The sequence below is a fragment of the Embiotoca jacksoni genome, unplaced genomic scaffold, assembly GCF_022577435.1.
Source record: "Embiotoca jacksoni isolate LCO1_2020_lvr unplaced genomic scaffold, fEmbJac1.0.p SCAF_20, whole genome shotgun sequence".
In the NCBI taxonomy this organism is placed as follows: Eukaryota; Metazoa; Chordata; class Actinopteri; family Embiotocidae; genus Embiotoca; species Embiotoca jacksoni.
The window spans coordinates 3,053,444-3,069,251 of NW_027185341.1; the positions used below are offsets into that span (position 1 = coordinate 3,053,444).

At 42.7% G+C, this 15,808-nt stretch overlaps 1 protein-coding gene across 1 annotated transcript; it reads left to right on the forward strand.

Moving 5' to 3' along the window:
• The first annotated feature begins 3,035 nt into the window (after nt 1–3,035).
• znf281b (zinc finger protein 281b) lies at nt 3,036–11,166 on the forward strand. The gene is made up of 7 exons (XM_069155585.1): nt 3,036–3,192; nt 5,600–6,124; nt 6,304–6,417; nt 6,567–6,690; nt 7,535–7,618; nt 7,712–7,830; nt 8,235–11,166. The coding sequence occupies exons 2-7, from the start codon at nt 5,672–5,674 to the stop codon at nt 9,813–9,815; spliced, it is 2,475 nt and encodes an 824-aa protein (XP_069011686.1). The 5' UTR covers nt 3,036–3,192; nt 5,600–5,671; the 3' UTR covers nt 9,816–11,166.
• The last annotated feature ends 4,642 nt before the right edge of the window (nt 11,167–15,808 follow it).

Here is a 15,808-nt window from a genome sequence, read left to right on the forward strand (position 1 = left end):
ATCGTGACAGCAGGTAATGGCACCATAATCCCAGGAGGAATATCAAGTTTGAATAGTCATCACTGGTAATTTATCACGCCTAAAACAACCAACTCGTCTCGTTGTTTTTAATTAACTGAGAATGTAGGAGTCTGATGGGAGAGAAACTAGGAAACGTCCTGCTGGACTTAGTCTCAGGACAGCAGGAAATGAAGCACTCCAGAATGAAATGATCAGCATCATGCAAACTAAATGTCAATGACAACAGTATGTTAAAACACTTTTACTGGCAGAGGTTCATAATAATACTGTTATTTTGGTATGAACAAAAGACACGGGAAATTAATTAAGCCGAGGCCACAAAGGGACAGATCACGTGGGATGACATCTAAATCCCCCACAAAGGATTTCCTCCGTATTCTTGTTCTGTCTCTCTCAATTATTGTCTTTAACTGCAAATCAATTCGCACAAATTACTTTCAGTTTTTACCCAGTCACTCCATGTTCAAGAAGGGGGAATGTTAAACACATGAATGTGAGTTCAAAAAAACACCACCTCTGAATATATAATATACCAACATCTTTCTGATGCAGTGTGAACACACAAGGAGATTTATCGAAAGGCAATTGTATTTGATATTTTATAAACTGATAACTCTGTGTATATTTAACAATCTGCCCAATCATTTCATTGCCTGCGGAAAAACTATGATTTACCTATAATACCCACACGATACATGTCTGTATCTAGTATCATTATTTTCACAGCAGCAGTTGGATCTGGTAAATCAGCTCAAATGATAAAGAAAATATAACTCACTAATTGGACAGAAGTAAATTTGAAATCCACTTTTCCGAAGCAAATTGTAATTGACGTCTCATGATCGACTGTTCTCACCATCATCTCATGACTTTAAGACATAAAGCAAGTAACGGGAAATTACAAACAGATAATGAAAAACACGTTTACATTCAGTTAATAATTAAAAATGAGTTGTTCTGTATGTACTGTGACAGGGTTTTTGTTCTTGGCTCTTGACAGGAAAGCACCTGAAGTAAACGATGAACTGCAAAAAACCCAAACAGTGTCTTGATTTCTTCTTTTATATTTTGCAATAATAGATATCAAATGAAAAATGCATTAGTGGAAAAAGAAAAGCTCTCAAGAATCATTGTGCAAGCAATCAAAAATATCCAGTTCTACTCCACCACAAATGTACTGCTTCGACAGTTTAAATGAAAGGACACTCATCACTGTGAATCCATCAAACACCAATACAATCTGTTACTATTCAATGTAGAAAACAAGATTTCAAAGTTCACCCCTTTCCTGGCAATAACATTTAAAGAGGTAATAAAACAGCGAGAGACACAGTCTGTACTTTATGCTAAGATGTTGTCGTGTTCTGATTAACCACCAGCTTTTATTTAGAAATATGCACACTGTGGGGACAATATAAATAAAACAATAAAGGTCTCAAAGCTCAGAATAACTGACAGCAGCTATAATTTATAATGACTTTTGGTATATCGCTCAGTCAAGCCAAACAGTGCAACAAACAATTTACTAAATCAGTTTCCAGTTAAACACAATTATTGAACCTCACAGGAAATATCAGTAAAGTAAGATCATCAACAACATTAAACATCAGGAGAAGTCAATCTAATATGACACTATTCAAACTTAATTAATATAATAACTATAATAAACTTTATTTGTATAGCACCTTTCATACAAGAAATGCAGCTCAAAGGACTTTACAACAAGAAAATGTCATCACATAAAACAGATATAAAGGAACATAAAAGCATGTAATTCAAAAATAAGAAGAAGTGCATTAGAACAGATCAAATTAAACACAAGAAAAAACATTAAAAACAAATAAAGAGCTGAACCACAGAATAAATCAAAATGCATTTTAAAGTCACAGTAGTGGTATCTTGTTGTCTAACCTGATAAAAAAAAAAAAAAAATTTAGGTGAGTTAAAGTCCTAAATACAGATTTTAAATTTGGCAGAAAATTGAGCTGATGCACTTTTAACTTTGTACATGTAAAGCAGGGTGAATTGCCACAATGTGGGACACGTAAGCTCCATTTGGTGTAGGTCTTCCTCGGACAAATGAATGTCAATAAAACTAAGTTTAACACAAGCTGTGATATCATGTAATCAAAAGCACATGAATTCTCAAATGTCGGATCATAGATTTAGGATGACGCTCTCCTCAAACAGGGAACACACCATGTGAAGACCACCCAAAGGGCAATGGCACGCATTGTGCAACGATAATGGTTCATGGTATGACAACATGAGAACATGTGACACTCAGCGAGGCAATGGCATTTCCTAGTTAGGTTTGCAGTTCATTCATGAAGGTTTCTCTGTGTAACATCCACACCGAGACTGTAAGCGGAGGTTTTGTAACAGCAATAACATTGTAAGTTGTCATGAACAAAGGATGACACGTTTAGCCTCGAATGTTACTGACCTAAGACGTTTTTATTGCATGAATTTAGGTGATTTAGGCCTCTTCACATTCTCCCACATTTCAAACAGAACTGTCCCACATTAGGAAATCTGAGACAAGAGGACTGATAAGTCTACTATTTATTTTTTGAGTGTGATATTTAGATTTTTTTTTTTTTTGCTTACATCCTGGGGATTTTGGAGTGGTAGTAGTTGTGGGTTTTTATGTACTGGCTTCTAATTGAAAAAATAAATAGCCCCACAATAGGCTAACTTCAGACTCACTTGGAATGCATTAAACATGAAAAAAAAAAAAAAAAAACTATAATATGGAAGCAAAATAAAGTGCACAGTGTTTAGTGTTTCTCAATACCTGTCTGACACAACCTGTAAAAACAATAGCACGAGGAAAACTTTGCGGCAGAGCAATTGCTTTGCATTATAATCCATAAACACTCATGCACTATTTTTTTTTTAATTTATTTATTTTTTTTGTACGTAAAGCACAAGAGCTGCTTATGCAGTCCGGTCCGAGCCGAGGAGCCTTCGCCTGTCTCCTCCGACGACCCGTCCGATCGCACCCACAATTCCCCGCGCCTGGACAAGATGGAAGAAAGCAGCGGCCGCCGGAGAACAATGTTTTGGCAATAAAAAAAAAAAAATAAAAAAAAAATAAAAAAAAAAAAACCCAAAGCGGCGGATTCGGAGAAAAAAAACACGTTTGGAAACAACTGCGGTCATGCGTAGGTGAGTGGAAACCCCCACGAAGGGGACTTTTTTTTAAAATTATTATTATTATTATTATCTGCGGTTTGTTTTGGTTTTTTTTGTGGAGGTCGAAGCTTTTACAAGGCGAACCGATCGTCTGTGTGTCCGCGGCGACGCACCGAGAAACCAGCATCATTGTTTCGGTCTCAGCGGGCCGTAATGCGGCTTTTCGAGTCGGGTCGCAGCTTAGCGAGCTAACGACGAGCTAACGACGAGCTACAGCTCGTGGCGGCTCGATTGTTAATAAAAGAAAAACAGCAGCTCGCGCTGCGAGAGCGTCGCGAGTTGTTTTTATATACCTTGCCAGTCCCACGTGTTCCGGGTGGATTGTTGTTTATTATTATTATTATTATTATTATTATTTTTATTTTTTGCTGGCTAAATGTTCCCGGTGAAGCGCTTTACCCCCGGGGTTGTATTTACTGCTAAAGTTAGCTCAGTAAATAAAAGCGGCAGCGCTGCTTCTCGGTCAGATTTGATTTCACGAGCGTCATCAAAAGCTTCAGCTGACTCCGCAAAGCTCTTTTTAATTTCTCTTTTTTTTTTTTTTTTAAAGTTGCTTTTCTTTTATTCCCCTTTTATTCTCCTCTTCAGAGAGATACTCCGAAAATATGACCCCGTGTAAATTTTTTTTTTTTTTTTTTTTTTTTTTTTTTTTAATATACGTGTTATTTAGCGTTAGCTTGGTTTGATAGCAGCTTGCAGGTAAACGTGCTAAATAAAAAAAAAAATAAAAAAAAATGTTATATGGCTTATGACGAATCTAATAGACGGTTGTCTCCAGATAGCAGCAGGAGGTAAGATGTTAGCGGGCCTCGCGACTTTTAGTGTTGGTGTGACTTTGATTTGAAGAACTGAATCCGCTGATCGCGTCTCATTGTTGCTCGTCGGCTAGCCCCGCTAGCCGGCTAACTATTATGCATCACAAAAGCTCATCCTCTCTCTCTCTCTGTTGTTGTTGAAATGCCAAATGGTCAGCTGGTGGAGACCAAACAATAAATTCTCACTCGGCTCGCTCCTCTGTGCTTGTTCAGGACCCCCACCCCCCCCCCTCCCCGACCCCCCCCTCAACCCCTCCTGCACGTCCCCACCGCGCCCGGCATGAAAAGCGTCGAGATGTCTCGCTGCGTTTGACCTAAATATATATCGTTTGTTTTAAGGGGGAAGTGAGCTGAACCGATTCATTTTGCCGATACCGCAACCGATGCTCTCCCCTTCCGGGTTTCCTGTTCGTGCGGGGTTATTAGTCAAAAAGATGACAATCGGTCCAGCGTGCATCAAAGTGCGCAAACCAAAGGGACGTCTTGTCTGAAAGCTATCAAGCTACTTCTCCAGATTTTTTTTTTTATTTTTTTTTTTTATTTTGGCTCTGGTCCAAGTCACATGTGGTGTTAAATGTAGAACAATAGTGAGGTGGATTAAATATATGCCTTTGATAGTTCTTTTGTTTTTCTTCTTTCTCATCTTGAACAGAATTTACAAAAACATGACAGAGCTTAAGCTTCTTCTTACACTTTTCTTTATTTATTTTAAATAATGTTATCTGGTGCTTTTCACCAGATTTACTTAAAATCTAAACACCCATATCTACTTTTGTATTCAAGCCTTAAATACTTTTGTTTTTTCATTTCAAAATGATGTGTGTTTTAGTCTGCGGTAAAGATTAAATCTATTTCAGTATTTAAACCAAAAGTCCTTGAAGCTATGGTGGAGATAAAATGACAAGTACTTCATTTTGAATGTTTTCATACTATCTCTAAGTATTACTTAAGTTCTGATGTGATATGTATCCATTTACCTGCTAAATCCCATTATGCTGTATTGTATTTCACTAAGTGAGGTGTTTATTTCAAATTAGTTTTTATTTCCTCAGTGCAAACTAAATGTGTTTTGTCCTAAGTGATCATTTAAGGTTTCCGGTTACTGTACCACTGCTACAGTCGGATAAAGCCGAGCCTACTCGGTAATTAATGGGGATCTTTGGGGAAATTCAGAGATCATTATGGGAAGTGACACACTGTACCTGCTGTCTATATCATAATATCAATAATGCCTTTTATTAAAAATATATATATATATATATATCTTACGTGATCGTAAGCTTCATATTTTTGTGTTTTTGATCATTGGTTGGGCATTACAGTGGCATGTTGTCCACTGAACAACGTGCCAATTTATTGAAATAATTACAGATGAAGTGAAAATAGAAATAATTGTTAGTTGCATCCCTACTTTGTGGTTGAGACCAAATTTACTTCACTGGAACGCGCGATCGTGGATCAGACTCGCAACGAAACGTGGTGGTTGTTTTCGATTTGTCTCTTTTGTTTTCGTGTCTTGTCGTCTTCAACATGTAACGCGGCTCTTCATCCGTCTTGTCTTTCAGGATATTCTCCTCCTGCATTCCTCTCTAGATTAATTACCCTCCTTCTCCCCTGCACAAAGCAAAACCACCGACATGAGTATTATCCAAGACAAGTTAGGCAATGAGTTTTTGCGCAACGGCGGCATGGACCCCAACTTTGCACCAGGTATGCTTATGTTCAGCCACCTGCCACCAGTCACCACCTTCACCCGGCTGGCCTCCCAGTCCGTCATGGGCGAGCTGCCCCAGGAGATGATCCTGAAGAAAGAGCGCGACTCGCCCCCAGAACACCAGGACGCCACCGCTGTGAACTCGGGGGGCTTCCTTCACAGCATGGGCATCAAGCAAGAGCGTCTCAGCGAACTGGATTACCGCATGCCCCTCTACGGCGGGGGTGGAGGAGTGGGGATGAACTGTGGCGGAGGGGGCGCGGGGAAGAGTGGTACTGACATGGGGGATATGTCTTTCGGCAACCACCACCAAAATCACCAGAACATGCTCCTGCATGACCTCAGCCTCAGCAACATCCGCTCCCTTGGCGAACCGGTGAGTTTTGAGTCATTTGCCAGTTGACTTTTAGCTGCTTAGTTTGTCCCCTTGCTGCCAGGACAGGGATTGTAATGTGCCGGGTTTGGCTTTATTGACCCTTTTTGACTCGTAGACCAGCGATTGTCCCTTATCTGCCTTCAATTAGCTGCGGTATAAATATTTGTGTTTGCCCTTAGATGCCTGTAAGACCAGTTAAAGAGACAAAAGAGTCCTCGGGTAAAAGAGGACGGAGGAGCAACGGGGACGGGCAGGGAGGCAAAGTTCGAAGGAAACGCAATGATGCTGCGAAGGTAAATCACTCGCCTGCTTCACGACGCCAACGAATCGTGTTTGTTTCGCTGAAAAGTATCGGCACGTGAAAAAGGCCGGTGTTTCGCCGTCTCTTAAAGACAAGAGACGTTGACGTGTACCACTCGTACTCTTGGTTTTCTCCTCGCAGGCCATGATGTTGGACGCAGATGGATCCTGTCTGTCCCCCAATTCGAAACCACATATCTGTGAGCACTGTAATGCAGCCTTCCGCAGCTCCTACCACTTGCGTAGACACGTGCTCATACACACAGGTGAGAGAATTTCGCTGCTTGTTGGTGCTTTATTCGTCATATTTAATACATTAAAGTACGTCTCGCGGTTCAAATGTAACGCTCGCGTTGCTGATCAGAGCTTTTTTGCTGGGAGAAAGAAAAAAAAGTCAGTAGCAGAGGCAGCTTCTGCTTTCCTTTTGCTATTTAACATAATGTTGTGGCAAACTGCCATGAAGCCGGCAAGTTTAGATGAAATGCACAACTACAAGTCCGTCTTCTTATATTCTGAATGTTCAGCTGTGGGTAAGGCTGTGTGACCAAGAACATGGAAAAGCAGATTTATGATTAATGAACACTAAAACTTCCCCACGAGCGCTTGAGACCTTATTTCCAACCAGACCGTCCCTGAGGTCAGCAATGACTTTATGGTTACTCATGTATTTCTGGAAGTCTTAGTCATTCCCGTTGCTGGGAATTCCTTTCTTTGATCTTGAACTCATAAAGATTTTAAGGGAAAAACATTTTTACAGCCTCAGTTTAAAAAAAAAAAAAAACATTTTCATTGTTTTGCAGATAGGAAATACATTGTTGTTGTACAAATATTTTGTCTGGAATGTGGCCCTTTGCTGTTCTGAATGAACAATGGATACCTAAACCTTTATTTAATTAGGTCATTCAGTTTCCTCAACACATCTCTTACTTCCACTGTTACCGTGAGGCCGGTCAGCTTTGCGAGTCTCCTGGGTTCCATTTTTGATGGGTGTTCACACACACACAACGCCGAAGGTTCACTGTCATTGTGTTCGTACAGTGAACACAGCGGTGCGACGGGCCGGGCTTTAATTAATGTGGTGAGCGTATGGTTGTACTCTTGATCGCACAGGTGAGAGGCCTTTCCGGTGCAGTCAGTGTAACATGAGCTTCATACAGAAGTACCTGCTCCAGCGGCACGAGAAGATCCACAGCGGTGAGTTTCTGCACGCGGCTGTACTGTACGCCGAAGTCATTTCGACTAAAGGTGTCCGTTTATTCTGTAAACCGTCACCGCTGCCTTTTGCAGGGGAGAAGCCTTTCAGCTGCGACCAGTGTAACATGCGCTTTATCCAGAAGTACCACATGGAGCGGCACAAGAGGACACACAGTGGCGAGAAGCCATATCGCTGCGATACCTGCCAACAAGTAAGACGTTTGTAACTTGGTTTTACCAGGTCGCGCGCAACGCTTTGTTGTTCTCCGACGTCGCCGTCGGCTTTATTTGCAGTTAGAATCGTCTCGTATCGGAAAGTGTGTGTGTGTGTGTGTGTGTGTGTGTGTGTGTGTGTGTGTGTGTGTGTGTGTGTGTGTGTGTAAAGGTCGTGCATTATCATCCTTAGCATGAGAGTCGTGCTGCATTTTGTCTGAACGTCCGCACTAAAGTTCCTTATTAAGCCGAGTGGTGTCAGAAGACGTCGGGTTATATAATGTTTTCTCGTGAAATTCAACGCCCATACTTTTGAGCTGCATTTCCGCAAATTTAAAAAAAAAAAAAAAAACCGGCTTCTGTTCATGCAGCGGAAACTTAAGACCGTATTTCTCTCCCTTAGTTTTTCTCAAGAACAGACCGGTTATTGAAGCACAAACGGACTTGTGGAGAAGCCATAAAGAAGGGCCTAGACCCGAACATGCTGGAGCTCAGCGAAGCGGAGCTAGGCCAGGGCAGCTATTCACTCACTCAGGGAAACTCTACCACCTCTGGACGCAAGAGGGGAAAGTCCAAAAACGGTGAGGGCAAGAGGAAGAAGAACGCCTCAGCGGCAGCAGCCTCGTCTTCGGGAGGGATGGGCATGCAGGGCTACGGCATGGATCAGCCCTCGGGCTCTGACCCCGCCATGCAGGGACGTACTCCCAAATTGGTCTTTAAAAAAGGTGGCCGCAAGGGACTCGACAAGGGTCTGCTTTCTCTGGAAGTCGCTGGCGACGGGCAAAAACTGTTGTGCCCGAAGCCCGGCTCCATGGATCACGTGGAGGGTTGTGGCCTTGATAACATGGGTCTTCTCCACGGACCCGGGGGCAACAAGCCCGGGCCAACCACCAGCAGCAACTACGACGATGCAATGCAGTTTGTGAAAAAGCGGCGCTACCTCCATGCAGTTAACATTGACTATGGAGCCGGCTCACTGCACATGGCGTCCCAGGGCGGTAGTGTAATCCACGGCTCCCTGGGGCCCGAGCCCACGCTGGCAATGCTGGACTCCTCCCCGCTGGACCTCAAGCACGACAAGTCGGGCATTCCAGATGAGGTACTGCAAAGCCTGCTCGATCACTATAGCCATAAGCCCGAGGGATCGCACCACCATGATGTGACTTTTGATCTGCCCGACCACCCGCACCATGTAGACCTCCAGCCAGCAGCCCCCGTTACCCCGGAGCTGGAGGACGACTCGCCCAACGGCGGGGACAAAACAACAGTGATGAGCGAGTACTCAAAGTTCCTCCTGCTGGCCCTGGAACGCACCAGCCATAATGGACCCTTCCCCAGCCTCGGCCCCACGGGGCCCTTCCCACTGCTGTCCATCAGCTCCAGTCCCACCGGGGCCCTGTTCTCTGACAAACACATCTACACCACATCCCCGATGGACTGTGGCTACCTGCCTATCGCTGCCGCTTCATCCAACTCCTCTTCGTCCTCCTCCAAGTCCCACTACGGCATGCTCATCGGCTCCTCCTCCCTGACGGGCTACCACCTCGGCCTGGAAACTGCCAGCCACCAGCAGCTGACTCCATCTCAGGAGCTGACTGAACAGTTGGAGAAGCAGCACTCCCCCGGCACCTTCAACCTACCTCCCCAGGACCTCACTGCTCCTGCAGAGGGCCCCAAGGGGCATCAGCCCAAGGCTGGTGGGAGCACCGCACCCACCAATGGCTCCACCTACCCAAACCTGTCCCCGCTGAACCCCCCTAAAGAAACCACATACCAGATTGAGAACTTCGCCCAGGCCTTTGGCTCCCAGTTCAAGTCAGGACGGCGGACCCCTCTGAGCTACGGCAACGATCCTGGGACAGAGGTAGACCACCGACTACGGACTCCAGTGTCAGAATTCTCAGGGTATACCAGTTTGTTAGCTGACGTCAGTGAGCCAGTGAGTACAGGATCAAAAACCCCGACAAGCCAAAGTTTCAGATAAGGGTCAAACGAGGTGAATCCAGTAGGGGGCTGTTCTGTTACTGTCCATACAGCCCTGCCCTCCCCCCCCCCCCCCCCCCCCCCCCCACACACACACCATCCTAATTTTGTTCTTGTAGCAAAGATTTGTTTTTTAAACACTGCCATTAATTGTTAATAAAAAAATGACCAGGGAGGGTCTTCCATGGCCTCAAATGCAATTTTTTAAAATATTCTCATTTTTATTACGTAGTTGCTCGATTTTTGTTTAAGAGTAGTGATTTTGATATGAACGTACCGTAGATTTAAATGTAATTTAAAACATTTAGAGGGTAGCTATGAACTTGCTTGTTTTTTTGTTTTGTTTTTCTTCGTCGTCTGTACCCTTGTGTTTTATCAATCATCATCATACCATTGTAAAGTAATAATGAACAATTTTGATGATTTCAATAATAACATTTGTGGCAGGGAAAGGCCCAGATTTCAAATGGCAAAAAAAGTATATATTGTCTGTTACAAGAAACATGTTAACTCAGGAAAATAGGCAAAATTGTGTAATATGACTTTGTATTATGAGATGCAATTAGCACAGTTTTTACAGGTGTACTTTGAGACTACAAAGCTTTGATTTTGTTTTGTTTTTATTTTTGTTTTTTTCTTTGGGATGTTTTTTTTTGTTGTTGTTTTTTTTAAACTCGTCAGAACAACAAATTTCAAAACGTGTTCATGTTTGGTTTCTACTGCGTGTAGCTTTGACGAGATTACGGTACTGTTTCGTTACTGTGAAGACATCCACAATCCTTTTGAAAGCTACGCGTACACAAGTTAGTCCGAGTCGTAGCCGAGTTTAGCCTTCGGTGCTCGCACGGCACGTTCCGAGGTGAAGAGGACGCTCCGGCGTCACCGGCTGTATGTTTTGTCGGCGTCCGTCGACGAAGCCCGCGCGACCGCGCCCTCCTCTGCCTGCGGGCGCCAGTTTGGTCGTAGAAAAGATGCCGCGTAGGCAAAAAAAAAAAAAAAAAAAGGATTCAAAAAAAAAAAAAGAAGAAGAAGAAATCCTACCTAGAGGTGAACGGCGCGTCCCAGATAACAGCTGTCCGTTTCAGAATGCAATGAGCGCCGGTCGGTGATCGTTTCATCGTGCTGTTGCTGAAGTGATTTTTATTTTTTATTTTCAAACAAGTCACCACTTTTCTACTCCGCTCTTTGCTGTTTGTTTTTTGTGTCAGCGGAATCAAACGAGCACTTTTTTTTTATTTTTTTTCAACAAATCTCCATTGGATACAACAATAACCCGTTCAATTTGCATATGTGATAAGTGATTCTTATGCTAATTATTATTATTATTATTTTAAGAGGAGAAAAACTGTGAACGGGAGGGAGGGAGGGAGGGAGGGAGGGAGGGATGATGATGATGGGGGAGGAGGGAGGGAGGGGGAAGTGGGCCGGGCTATTTGCTGGGCTCTGACGGGGGTTGACTAGGCATGACCATGGGCATTTTAAATGTATTTGTTGTTTTTTCTCAAGGGTAGAAGATAGGGGAGTGATGGGAGGGGGGGGGGGGGTGCGATTATTATTATTTTTTTTTTATTATTTTTTTTTTTTTTTATTACGGTTTTTCGGGTGATGTTGTAAAAAGATGATTTGCCATAATTCTGTTCTACAATATTTTGAGAGTACCTCTTTGTATTTAAGTGTTTTTTGAGAGATGGGCTGACATGCTGGAACCCTTATATCTTTAAACCCACTGGTATGTTGGAGGCATACCCAATCCCTTTTTATTTATTCTCCACTAGCCACAAAAGAACTCGATAGCAGATCATTTTTAGGCAAGTAATCAGCGGACCTACTCCCGATCCTTCGTGTTTTTATGAATTTCTTAACGGCCCGTTTTAGTCATTGCTAGAAACGGCTTCAGTCATACAGTTAAGAAACAGAAAAGTTAAGTTTGATCCGCCTCCCCTTCCCAAAATGCAGCCCTGCACTCACAAGAATACACAATGGCCTTCTTTGTCTTCCATGGCTAAAGCCATTCTTTCCCGGCAGCCAGGGTTGATATTTAATTTAGTTGATTTCCTGTGAGCCGTAACCCCCCCCCCCCCTGCCCCGCCCCACCCCCTTTCCTTTTCCTATGTCTGTGAGCTCCACAGCCAAGAGACTTTGAAGCTGCTCAGATCACAGGGAACAAAGACTGACTGACCAGCCACTTCACTCCAAACACACACTATGCTTTTAAAAGGAGAGAAAAAGAGTGGGTGAGACGGAGAAGAAAAGAGAAAGAAAGAAAAAAAAAAAAAAGACAAAAAGATTGACCTAAATATACCTCATATCACCTAAAGCGTAAGAAAGCAGGGACGCGTTTCATGTATGTAGTTGAAATATTTGTAGTATAGGTTCGACATATTGTATAATCATTTAACACTGCCTGTGTTTACAATTATAGAGCAAATGATTCATCAAAATGCAAATGTATTTTTTTTTTTTTTCTGTAAAGACATCCACGCCAAGCAGTGTTGCATTATAGATGCCTCATAGAACATTCATTTTTCTCATGTTATATCCCTTATTTTTGTTACTTGCCATAATGTGTTTTGATATGATCGCTAGAAGGATATTGTTTACAAAAATGTACAAAAACACTAAAAACGTGTGTTCATTTCTTTTTTTGGGAGGGGCGGGGGAGTTTTTCTCCAGTATGCATGATAAAGACATTTTTGTACGGCTTTTATTTCTGACTGTCACCTCAATACCAAATTTTGTAGCAGAAGCCTCCCCGTTCCTTTGTCTTATTTGTTCTAGACCCCTTGTGATATGATTTCCCAGGCTGTACCTGTTATTGAGATGATGAACGGATTAGAGAAGCCAATAAAAACTTTGTTACAAAAAAAAAAAAAAATGTGTGTTTTTGTCACTCAAAAGCACTGAAAATTCCTCAGATTTCCAAATTGTTTGCGTGTTTGTGTTTGTGTGTGTGTGCGTGCGTGTATATATATATTTACACTGCTCAAAAAAATAAAGGGAACACTTAAACAACACATCCTTTACGAGTACTCTTTTTAAAAAAAAATGCTGAAATCAGTAAAATACGCCGTTCCCCAAACCTGCGTAGAAGAAGGATCGAGTATTTGCCCGGATGTTTTTTTTTTTTCTCTTTTTACGCACAGGAACTTGATCTCCGCATTCAAACCCTCAGCCGAAGCCCCGAGGGAACAGTTGGGTGCCTTTCTCAGGGGATTTCAGCATGTTTTCCTTCAAACTGGGGACCCCCCCGGGGGCCACGGCTGCCTCCTCGACAACACAGGACGGTCACAACCTCACTCAACGCTGGACAAAACGAGGGAGAGGCCACACGTGCTCGTTCCGGAACTACAGCGCTAAAAGGGAAATTGACCCGAGTTCATACAGAGAAGTCCAAACAAGGAGGAAGAAGAAGACAGGGGGACCGGCTGCTACCTCACTATGGTAGCGGAGCCAGGCCAGGTGAGCTGAATCTCCATGACGACACGACTACTCACCGGACTTCTGCAGCGATAGACCTGCCCAGAAACACATCACACAGGGACAGAGAGAACAGGAGTCCACTCAGTTTAGATGAGGTATGTGGCAGCACAATTGAAGTCAAAAACTTTTTTTTTTCTTTTTTTTTTTTTTTTATGACTTTATTACTTCGGTTGTCTGTTTTATTGCAGGGGCAGCTCGCATTTCACCAAACACTGAACTGGATGGAGCAAGTAGATGCAGCTTGCTCCACCTGAGTAATTAAATCCTGTTTACAGTCTTGTCACGTGATCCCGCCGTGAAGAATATATTTGTGTGACTCTATTATTCATGCCAGAGCCCCTGCTGCCAGAGGATGGAGCTGTTTTTCCTCCCAAGTGACCCAGGATCTCCTGACCAACATAAACTCGGGTGGAATACTAACAACAACACTGATATTCAAATACAGTTGATGTTTCATATGCTGTGCGAGTGGCCTTGTTAGTGGGTGTTGGGCTGTCAGAGTTGAATATAATGTCAACAAAGAGTATTGTTATCACATCCACTTCACATCGTGGGCCTCCATGGCTCTGAAAAACCCGTTTCCCAGACACTGCAGAAGTGCTGGAGATCTGCTTGGTTTTTATGGCCACTGACTCTTTATCTTTTGTATGGAACAGCTGAGCAACGTCAACCCTTTTGTGCTGTGTGAATACTGTCTGTCGGTAGCGTCCGATGAGGGGGAACAGATGTGTTTTCACTCTTGTTTATCTTTCTCGATGTGTGTGAATCTATCTCTCAGCCCCGAACATCACGATCCACATCACTTATAATCATCCCATGATCACAATCTTTTATTCATCTTGTAACAAATGGTTTAGTTTCCTGATCTCAAACATACATAGCTGTAGTTGGTGGGTTTTTTTTGCCATAATTCTGCCATGATTTTTTTTTTCCTAACTTAAACAATACTGTAGTTGCCGCATGCAGATGTTGAGTAAGTAAGAATCAAAATCTCTTCCATTGAATACATTGAATAAACTAGAATTACCGCTGATCAGTTGTATGCCACCGCTAACCACTCAAGTTGTAGTTTATGGGCATATCTGTCCAAACCCACGTTGATGTTGCTGCAAAGAAGCTAATGATTCCAAAACATGGATGATTCACACACAACTATATCTATAGAAGATCTATACAATCACCACAATTTCTAGATCGACACCCCAGAAGAATGTCACCAATTTAGTGTCTGTCATAAATGTGAAATGTGGTCGTATTGTCCCGTCTGCCCCTCAAATTTTGTGTTAAATGATGGTCAGAAAAGAAAAACGATTATTTGATCCAATTAGATATTTTAATTATTGAGTTTTGGCACATTTACGTTTTGTTTGGCCACAGCTGCCCCAGATATTTTGCTCGCGCACGTGGGTCAATGTGAGCTGACATTAACCTTGATCTTTGACCCCGAAATCGAATCCGTTAATCCTCGAGTCCAAGTGAATGTTTGTGCCAAATTTGAAGAGATTCCTATCAGGACGTTCTTGAGATGTCGCATTCAAAAAAAACCAGCATGGATGTATGTTGCGAATGCATAAAAAGATTAGCATTGACTGTTTCGCAATCCGGGCTTTTGCAGAATAGTCCAATAACATTGCACCAGTTATACACACATCCAACCATGTTAATGGGGCGGCTGTGGCTCAGACGGTAAAGAAGGTTGCCCACCAGTCATAGGGTTGGCGGTTCAATTTCTGGGTCCTCCTGTCCACATACCGAAGCGTCTTTGGGCAAGACACTGAACTCCAAGTTGCTCCCGATGGCAGGCAAACATGCCTCTACCTCCATCCATTGCTGTGTGAATGGCAGGCAAACTGTAAAGCGCTTTAAAAACATGCATATAAGAGCAGACCATTTACCATTTAAAGTCAGTGAAAAGAAATTATGCAGATTGGTGGATTCCTGCCTCAGCATCAATAGCTGTTATGGTGGAAATGCTTCAAGCATAATACGAGGAACAACAGGAAGTCAGTTGGTTGACAAATTAAAGGGACAGCCTTAAATAAATGAGTGGAGGAACATACAGTAACACATGGAGATGCTTCCATACCAATTAATGGACTGATGAGTGTGAAAGTGGATCTCATTTTACAGTCGTTGGATCTTAACATGATTACACGCTTCATCACCATCATTAAAACTCTAAATTTGGGAACATGTTTTGAAAGAATGATCCTCATCCCTCTGGTAGGATTTTCAGACTTGTGAGCCGAGGAGCACTGAAGCTATTGTGGATGTTCATGGTGGCACTTCAGCTGCCTACAACACTTTCAGAGGTATGAATCATGTCGCCGCGTGATTGATGTGAAATATTTTTTCATTCCTGTACCCGTCGCTCTGCTTGTTTTGTGCATTATTCCTTAAAAAAAAAAAAAAAAAAAAAAGCCTTGAGTTCAGGGTTCAGGGCCTTCATGAGAAAGACTGTCGCCTTTGAACATCGTGTTCTTTAGTCTAATCACGGACGTCATGAGTATGCCT

Bases quoted from the DNA above. Each gene is read 5' to 3' on its own strand.
- znf281b (XM_069155585.1), top strand. From the start codon at position 5,672: ATGAGTATTATCCAAGACAAGTTAGGCAATGAGTTTTTGCGCAACGGC. The intron at 6,418-6,566 runs GTAAATCACTCG...TTCTCCTCGCAG, and splicing joins AACGCAATGATGCTGCGAAG to GCCATGATGTTGGACGCAGA. The intron at 7,619-7,711 runs GTGAGTTTCTGC...TGCCTTTTGCAG, and splicing joins GCACGAGAAGATCCACAGCG to GGGAGAAGCCTTTCAGCTGC.